The 9,616-nt window shown below is 49.4% G+C and overlaps 3 protein-coding genes across 3 annotated transcripts; 2 read left to right on the plus strand and 1 right to left on the minus strand.

Moving 5' to 3' along the window:
• Nucleotides 1-197: 197 nt before the first annotated feature.
• On the plus strand, nt 198-3,308 carry ABOM_011748 (chitin synthase C; the record flags this gene model as incomplete). Its single annotated transcript, XM_022538876.1, has 8 exons — nt 198-293; nt 372-801; nt 849-1,210; nt 1,267-1,930; nt 1,987-2,169; nt 2,224-2,407; nt 2,475-3,114; nt 3,171-3,308. 8 exons carry the CDS (start codon nt 198-200, stop codon nt 3,306-3,308), a joined length of 2,697 nt encoding a protein of 898 aa, XP_022383207.1.
• A 2,727-nt stretch (nt 3,309-6,035) lies between these two features.
• On the minus strand, nt 6,036-7,196 carry ABOM_011749 (phosphate carrier protein 2; the record flags this gene model as incomplete). The annotated part of the gene is made up of 4 exons (XM_022538877.1): nt 6,036-6,077; nt 6,138-6,483; nt 6,562-6,981; nt 7,027-7,196. 4 exons carry the CDS (start codon nt 7,194-7,196, stop codon nt 6,036-6,038), a joined length of 978 nt encoding a protein of 325 aa, XP_022383208.1.
• An 866-nt stretch (nt 7,197-8,062) lies between these two features.
• Nucleotides 8,063-8,887, plus strand: ABOM_011750 (uncharacterized protein; the record flags this gene model as incomplete). Its single annotated transcript, XM_022538878.1, has 2 exons — nt 8,063-8,141; nt 8,685-8,887. 2 exons carry the CDS (start codon nt 8,063-8,065, stop codon nt 8,885-8,887), a joined length of 282 nt encoding a protein of 93 aa, XP_022383198.1.
• Between the last annotated feature and the right edge of the window lie 729 nt (nt 8,888-9,616).

Below are 9,616 nucleotides of genomic sequence, written 5' to 3' on the forward strand. Positions count from 1 at the left end.
GTAGTAGCAGCCAATTTACTGGTCCACGGAGCGCGCATTATGGACGCTATTGTTTCGTAGAGAAAGTCCCTTCTTGGCCTAGCTTGCCTCCGGGTAGGCTGGTGCTGGAGATATAGAGAACTTTTCGAAGTTAGAACCTGTGTAATTAAATGACACTCAGACTTTTGTCTGCGACTTCACGGGAAACCAACCAAACCATGGATAACCAGTTTAGATCAGATCAATCGGTGTCGGTATATTCCCAAGACTCTACGGAGAATAGTCCGCCACTGGGGAAAGGTCGCTCGCCTAATGTGAGTTTCAACCATAGGGGGATGGGGTGAGGTCTGCTCGAAGATGTGACGGCCTTCTGACACGCGATTGTTTCGCAGGAAAGATATGATCGCGAAGACCGATTATACCATGGAGAACACGCAGAGTCGTTGCTCCATTCGGTCCCTTTAGGCCCTTCTTATCCGGCCTACGAACCTGAATCGCACCCCGAACAGCTCTCTCTACGAAGCCCTAGTACGAAGCGGCAATCGAGTCATCCACGAAGTCCTCAGTCAATAAGCAGAGATCCGTTTGCCTCGTTTCCAACCGTCGCACACTCAGACGACGGTTCAACACCGGACTCGTGGCGACAGCGACAAACTCCAGCCCCCAGTGCCCTTCGTCGATACCCTACCCGAAAGATTAACCTGATCCAAGGCAGCGTCCTGAGCGTAGATTATCCAGTGCCCAGCGCTATTCGGAACGCTATCCAGCCACAATACCGTGACGCTGGGGAAGGCTTCACTGAAGAGTTTACACATCTTCGATGTAAGCATCCAGGTCAAAGCAATCTGCAAAAGCTAACCCGATTACAGATACAGCAGCCACCTGCGACCCTGACGAGTTCACCCTACGCAATGGATACAACCTACGGCCTTCCATGTACAACAGGTCTACGGAGTTGCTCATCGCCATTACCTACTATAACGAGGATAAAGTGCTGACGGCGCGGACCCTGCACGGCGTAATGCAAAATATTCGGGATATCGTCAATCTCAAGAAAACGGAATTCTGGAATAAGGGAGGGCCAGCCTGGCAGAAGATTGTCGTTTGTCTTGTCTTCGATGGCATTGACCCTTGCGATAAGAATACGCTTGACGTCCTGGCCACTGTGGGCATCTATCAGGACGGAGTCATGAAGCACGATGTCGATGGGAGGGAGACTGTGGCTCACATTGTTCGTGACTCTTCCCGCATTACAATTGACCTTTCTTATTTGCTGATGGCTATTAGTTTGAATACACAACCCAACTATCGATCACGCCTGCGCAACAGTTGGTTCGCCCGCATGGCGACGAGCCCACCAATTTGCCACCGGTTCAGACGATATTTTGCCTGAAGCAGAAGAATAGCAAAAAGATCAACTCCCACCGATGGCTCTTCAATGCGTTTGGCCGACTGCTAAACCCTGAGGTTGTTATCTTGATCGATGCCGGCACGAAGCCGGGACATAAATCTCTCCTTGCCCTTTGGGAAGCATTTTATAATAACAAGAACCTCGGGGGAGCGTGTGGTGAGATCCATGCGCTGCTCGGCCCACGCTGGGAGAAGCTCGTGAATCCTCTAGTGGCTGCGCAGAACTTTGAATATAAGATCTCGAATATCTTGGACAAGCCTTTGGAAAGCGCTTTTGGCTATGTGAGTGTTCTCCCCGGCGCATTCTCTGCTTATCGGTACCGGGCTATCATGGGCCGGCCGTTAGAGCAGTACTTCCATGGGGATCATACGCTGTCTTCAAAGCTAGGCAAGAAAGGGATTGAAGGCATGAATATATTCAAGAAGAATATGTTCCTGGCTGAGGATCGCATTCTGTGTTTTGAGCTCGTCGCGAAGGCAGGCTCTCGATGGACGTTAACCTACGTGAAAGCGTCAAAAGGGGAAACCGACGTCCCAGAAGGTAGGACGGCAGGAATGTAGTCTGATACCACCATGTGCGAGTGCTGATTTCGATAGGTGCCGCAGAATTTCTGAGCCAAAGACGGCGTTGGCTCAACGGCTCCTTCGCGGCAAGTTTATACTCGGTCATGCATTTCAATCGCATCTATAAGAGCGGCCACAACCTCATTCGCCTCGTTGCTTTTCACGTCCAGTTACTTTACAACATCTGCCAGCTCATCATGACGTGGTTCTCCCTCGGTAAGTCAATGATACCAGACGCTTGACACTATCATGAGGGCTAACTTGCTGCAGCATCCTACTGGCTGACCAATTCTGTGATCATGGATATTGTGGGAACACCAAGCGCAACAAACAAAAACAAGGGCTGGCCATTTGGCAATGACGCGACTCCTGTCGTTAACAACATCGTCAAGATCACTTATCTTGCCTTCCTCATGCTCCAGTACATCCTTGCTCTCGGCAATCGACCGAAGGGGTAAGAACTGATTCCGTGTTGCATGCACCGGGTCGTTCAGTCAGTGAAACTAACCATAAGCCACTAGATCGAAAACCGCGTATACGCTATCCTTCATCTACTTCTCCGTCGTCCAACTCTACATTCTGGTTTTATCATTTTATCTAGTCGCACAGGCATTCAGCGGGGGGAATATAGACCTCAACTTGGACGACGGGGTTGCCGGTTTCATCGGATCGTTCTTCACCTCCACCAGCGGACTCGTGTTGATCGCATTGGTTTCGACATACGGGGTCTATTTCATATCCAGCATTCTCTACCTCGACCCCTGGCACATGCTCACATCCTCATGGGCGTATTTCCTCGGGATGCCCTCCTCCATTAACGTCTTGATGGTCTACGCCTTCTGCAACTGGCACGACGTATCATGGGGCACCAAGGGATCCGACCAAGCAGGCTCCCTCCCATCAGCTCAGACGAAAAAGGCCGACGCAAAGACGAACTTCGTCGAAGAGCTGGACAAACCGCAAGCGGACATCGACACCCAGTTTGAGTTCACAGTCCGACGAGCGCTTTCGCCGTGGCATCCCCCGGAGGAGAAGGAGGACGCCAACATGGATGATTCGTACAAACGCTTTCGGACCAATCTTGTGTTGCTATGGGTCTTGAGCAATGCGCTCTTGGCACTCTGTATCAACAACGAAGGGATCAGGAATCTCTGTTTGACGGTAGGCTAAGCGCAACCAACCGGCAATGAGCGATATGGGCTAACGAGAACTGCTAGACTTCTTCGACGGATCGTACGGCCTGGTACTTTAAGATCATCCTCTGGCTTACCTCCGCGTTGTCGATTTTCCGGTTCATAGGCGCTCTGTGGTTCTTGGGCAAGACTGGCGTGTTGTGTTGTTTTTCGAGACGTTGATCCGGCTATTGCTCTTGAGTAGTATGTAATATCATCAATCTAATACGGCGGCGTAAATCGAGGTTCTGGACTGTTAAGCATTCTTATCGACTTTTTTGAACATGTTTCTTTAAAAACTCGTTTCGCTTTCGTTCAGACCGTCTTACATTCCTTGTCAGTTTTCGGGTATCACCGCGCCCAAGAGTGTGAGCTGCATTGTACTATAGCAGGGATGTCTAGTTTGACCACCATAGACAGCTACTCGACATGTCCATTTCACGATTCTTCACAAGAATCCTTCCGCATGAGTACTTCGCAGGCTCGCGATCAAGCAAGGCTATGTGGATAGAAACCACAGTGTCAACCCAGACGAGGCATGCCTGGGACACTATACATCAGTAAGAGTGTCCCATCTTCCGAGGTCAGGGTATTTCTGACTTCGGTTCCTAGTCATTTTCGGTCACCCCAGGAGAGTCTCTCGAGAATCAGCAAAGCGGTCGACCGCTACGGTGTATATGTAAGACAAATCGAATCTCAGAACACAATTATGCATGATCCACTAGACGAGATCCAAGGGGCGAAATATCCGGCGCCCACCAAAGGACCTTTCGTTGGTGGGATTGGATCCGAAAATGAATACCGATAGAACCGCCGGGCAATTCAGTTTCTTCAGTGAGCTTAGTATCAACTTTATACCAACACCGCGTCCACTCTGGAGTAAAATGTATGATATCAGATCCGGGATACTCTCGGCATAACGGCGCATTGTCGGAGCCGAGACCTCGGAGCCGAGCGCTGTGCCCTAACTTGCAAGTGGTGTATGTCATTCCACCGATCGACAGAGTCATCGCCTGGTGGCATTTCGATCGGTGAGAGTAGGCGGAGCCGCATGCATTCGAAGTTGGCTTTCTTCCAGTCTGATGTGCGACTAGGGCAATACCGCTCATCACCGCTACGATCTCAAGCTGTCCCCGGTTTTGAACATTTCTCAGCGACTCTTTGCCGAATATAGTGTCTCCCCCATGGGAGGCCACCTTTATCAAAACGTCCTACACATGCGCACATCTTGAACCTCCACGCCCCTGACGGTGACTCTTTACCAGAAAATGAGGTGTGGTCGATCGTGTGCCGATGGCAGGGCCTCCGTCTCCTCTACGACCTTTACTGCAACCCCTCCATGCGTTCAAGGTACTCGCGCTTGGTCTTCCTTAGTTGGCCCAATAATGAATGCTACGAGGAAGAGCATGCGCTCGTACATGACGAGCCTCTAAAACCGAACATGACGTCGCATAAGGACACGGTGCCTGGAGGTGATTACCACATTGCGCAGTCTACGAAATCGAAGTGATAGAACGTTTCTATCAGGCCTTGACAGCACATTGGCTTGCCGTGGAGACATTGTGGCTGGCCAGGATATCACGTTATAAGACACCGCAAGAACGAAACGACCGCTTCGTCCAGGTAAGGGGAATATGGAGGGATAATCCGGATCGGACCCTCCAGGAGAAATTGGACATTCTGGAAGTATTTGATTTTGTCTGGGGGTTTCTCGGGAAGAAGATCTTCGTTGACGTCTATGGCATGCGGAGTTGGTTGGACGAGGATGGAGCAGGGCTCTACTTTGACGGTGAGCAGTCGGAAGGCGTTAACTGGGCCTTTTTGTTCGATCGGCTACTCAATACCTTCGTCCGCCCAATATTATTGAGTTACTGCTGTCCGTAGGAATAGTTACCCACAGTGATTAGTGTATTCCTGAGACCCCACAGAAGTGACGGCGGCTGTAAAGATTGGCCTTAGCAGAGTCCCACATTTTTGTCCCAAGGGACTAAATCCCTTTAGGAAAAGTTTTTTGGTTCTGAAAGTCCGGTTGGCATTCTTCGCTTTGCCTTTGTCCAGCGTAGAACTCTCCCCATCTCAGAACCGTCTCGCCGTGAGAATTGTTCGATTATCCAACTCTTGTCATCATGAACACGGTACGTCGTACTCCCACACCCCTGGATTCGCCTTTTGCTCTTCTTCTTCTTCTTTTCTTCTTTTTCTTTTCTGTTGCTTCCTTCTATCTTCTTTATTATCTTCTATTTCATTCCAATTTTATTTTCTCTGTAGAGGAATTGAACGATTGATCAATGTTCCGCACTGTTGACATGTTTCTTCTGGCAGATCCGATCGACATGGTAAGTGAACATAGTCGGCAGTCATAAAACTGATGCAAATGGCTCATCCCATTCGACGAGTAGGATCGGCTGGGGCACTCTTTGTGCGGGTAAGGACGTCGTTACTATCAATGCTGTATCACTCTATCCTGGCTAACACACCGGTCGTTCTCCTGTTGATAGCCGGTGGGAGCGCTTACTATATGGCAAACAAATCCATCACCGCGGACAGAGAGGCTAGGCAGGACAACGCCATGAGACATAAGGCAAAAATGGCCGCCATGGAAGCAGAATACAGACAAGCAGCGGCAAATACCGCCAGTGCCCTTTCGGCCGCCGATTCCCCATCTTCGAGGCCACAGACCACGATGCGTCAGACGAAGGACAGTGGATAATGGAGGGACATTACTCAACAAATGCCGCGTCATCACGGACTGGCAATCAGTCGTGAAAACGGGGTCCATAGGAACCATTTTTATTCTATTCTATACTCTGTATAAATGCGCATCCAACTGACCCTTTCTTCCTTACGCCCGGTGTTCTATCCGACATAGAATCTATTTCAATTACCGAAAGTCTTCCCCCCGCCGTAACTTCAGTGGTTGGTATCGACGGTTCCTGGTGCTACGCCGAGCATCTTGCAACATGGTTAGCTTACGGTCTGATTGCCTTGAAGTGGAAGCGGTCGCTATCTCACCCGTTTGATATCACCATAGATGGCAAACTGGCCCGCAGTCATACCGGAGACCATGACCAGTCGGGCTCGAATGCCCGCATAACTGCCACGGATCCCAAGTGTGGAGGCGATGTTAAATAATCGCCGGATAGTTCCTTCTCCGGACTGTGCTTGCGTTTTGTTGATCTGGCTCAGCATCGTGTCTGCCGGCTGTGAAACAAGCGCGGCCGCCACTCCTGCCAGCAGGCCGGAGCCGAGATTGATCCCAGTGTGTGCCGCAGTGGATAACTTCGACCGATCCAGCGACTGATATGCCAAGTCGATGGCTTTCTCATACACAACGAACGTAGCCATCGTGTACGGAATCCTGTAGAGAGGTCATTCGGCTGGCCACGAGCACAGATCTCATGGTTTTGGGGGGGGAAGAGGAGGAATGACGACATACTGCTTCAGTAATATGGGCCCCAGGCCAGAGTATAGGCCATTGACCCCTTCCTGTAATGCCATCTTTCCGAGGCCATCTGCAAGGCCTCGAGCAAATGTCGGCTGAGAGACGAGACGAATTCGAACGGCTTCAAACGGACACAGAAGTAGAACCCCAAAGAACTCCGCCATAGCAGAGGAGGTCAAATAGACGGCATTCCGGTTTCTAGACGCGGCGTCGTGCCCGATGGCATCGACTGTCAGTTGCTTGAAGAATTCATATCCGCCAAATTTGCAAGCTCCTTGCAAGAAGTACCCAGTAACCGTGGGGCCGAATCCAGTGGCCAAGGCCGCCACCCCGTCCTGGACGGTCACTTGCCGTAAACCGCTCCAGATACCCTGGCGGTGCAACAGAGGGTTAAGCTGCATCCTTGTTTTCACACTGCTCCAGTCAGCCTGCGCTTTTGATCCGGCCAGACAAACTTACACATCAATCGGGGTGAGAACTGCATGTGTGAACGAGCAGCAGATGCCCCCAGCCACTGCATATCTACTGTACACCCCAATTCCGGATCCTGTCTGCTCTCTAGCTCCTGCGACTCTCTGGTGCCCGTACCCCGTGCTGGGGAGCGAGCTAAGTTGCGATGAGGAAGACATCAGATTGTGCAGTTTTTGATGATTATGAGAACCGTAGAAGATATGTATCACAGTGGTAACGAACGACTGTAAAGGAGAGAAATACTCCTCGGCAAAGAACTGACGTGCTCATGAGCAGCTCTGGCGGTCTTTTGTCCTTTCTAGTATTGAATTGGCTCCGATTACGATGCAGCTGATAGACCAACTAACGTAATTACTTGTTATGCTATTCTCAAACTTGTGGATCGCGTTCTCAGCAATCCCGGTTTTGATTATTTTCTTCTCGTCTCCTATAGGTCACCCCTGCGTTTTGTTTCGGATCCCCTCATTTAAATCATACACAAATGGTCCTTCCTGCCTCCCACCCACGGACTGAAAGTAACGAGGGCTAAGGCTACAGTGGGGGTCCAATGATCGTATGCGACCCCTTTATACTTATAGGTACCCAGTGGCCTATACGTATTCAGGATCAGCCAGATACTTTCCGACCCACTCTCCTGAAATTATCTTATCGTCGGATCCGACAGATCCGAACCATCTCCGACGGAGGTTCACGGCAGACCCACGTGGAGAAACCTTTTCTGTATGACTACGCAGAGTAGACTCCTGGTAGGGCACGCCCGGTTGGGAGAGGTTCGGATACCGCTATGTCAACCCTTCTTTCCAGTCGCCTGCAATTCTTCGGCATTTCCATCAACCTCGGCCGTGGCCATCCTTGTTATAATTCTGCACGTCCGATTCCTTCCGAGGATTGACGGTGATTTGATTCGGTCCACGATCACGGTCACCGTTAGCTTGGAATCCATGTCCTAGGCACGTGTGTGCAGGGTAACCGCTTTACCGTCCGTGACAAGACAGCAAGACCGTCTCTATAGTGGTCACAAATAATGACCTGTCACTCCAACAAAGCGTACTGGATGGTGGGACTGGGCGCATCAATTGGTAACAGCATGCTCGCAATGTCAGGTAGGACCTTCAGGGTAGTAATTTCCTGATGTACGCTATCCTGGCAACCAATCTAGAGGGAGTTAGCCCAAACTACTAGTCCCGATGAAAGTCTGGGTAAGGGCTCCACTGGATCACTATACAGAATGACTACTTATTTTTAATTTTTTTTAATTTTTTTTAGAATAGCGGTTAATGTAGAGGATCCGGTTGTTCGTTTGGCACGATACGCCGTGGTTATTAATCAAGGGGGCGGCATTTTTATTCCATCTCTTCAACTTATTTAATTATGCTTCCCCCCAGTTCAATGAAGTGATGTGGAAGTCACTTTCTTAACTAACCGTCCCTCCTGGAGTTTTTCTTCCTCAACCACACATCCCCAGAATACTTTATAATCTCTCGATATCTGCCGGGCCTCTGGTAATCCCAGTCACGATTCCATAGGAAAAAGGTTTAAAAACACAGCTGGCTCTCTACTCTACTATTCCTGTAGTGACTCCCCTCTGCCAACCTTCGATGTCCTACGTCGTATAGCTTCTGAGTCTCTGACTGAAATCTTCCCAGGTCCTGAATCTCCCACCCTCAAGATGTTTGTCACGCGTGGAATCTCCCTGGTCAACTTCACCGTCGCCTCCTCCGCACTCGCCTTCCAGGTCTTCGTATTATATCCCTGGCACAATCAGCTAGACGACGAGTTCAAAGCGTTGAAGCAGGAACATCTGCGCGTGCTGCGTCGAGCCGATCAATTAATCGCACAAAAGCTATAACATAACGGCCAAGGATTCTGATATGCGCATGACCCTGGGGATTTTCAAACAGTGTTTTAGATTGCTTGTATACAGCGTCGAGTTTTTATAGAATGGCTTTAGAGCCACGGAGTATTTTTTACAGCCTTTTTTTTTGTTAACTTTTTGAAACGTGTTCCTTGTCTGAGGCACAGAGACTCGGTTTACATACAATACTTTTATTTGGCTCTCAAGTCCCAATAAATTGTCTAAGCGAGATTCTGTTGTCGACTCTCGGGTCGATCCTCCATTCTTGGACAGGGTGGGTTTTGGATCCACAGCGAGCCGTCTATGATGTGCTCCCGTCGGATTCCGATCTTTCATGGAGATGGAAATATCGGCGTATTTGTTCATAGTATATTGGATGTCTAGTCTACATTCGCAGAAAGGACAATAATGAAGCTCCTATGTCAATACTAACCTATGACCAGACCAGTGTCTGTTCTGTCATACCATGGAGTGTCGGCCCGCAATAAGCTGAAGATATATATTCTCGATGGGTTTGCCGCAGGTAGTAACCAGTACAACTAAATTCTACGACCAGATACACTATCGACAGGAAATCCAACAACAATTGCTAACCAATAGCAGGTTCCTTGCATTTTCTTTTCTTCCTTGCAGAGGTGCAAGCTTCAAAAAAAAAAAAAACAAAAAGAAAGAGAGAGAGAGAGTCAATTCAAAGAGAGATATAATAAATATGCAAAATAGTCG

Source organism: Aspergillus bombycis (assembly GCF_001792695.1).
Source record: "Aspergillus bombycis strain NRRL26010 chromosome Unknown contig00201, whole genome shotgun sequence".
In the NCBI taxonomy this organism is placed as follows: domain Eukaryota; kingdom Fungi; phylum Ascomycota; class Eurotiomycetes; order Eurotiales; family Aspergillaceae; genus Aspergillus; species Aspergillus bombycis.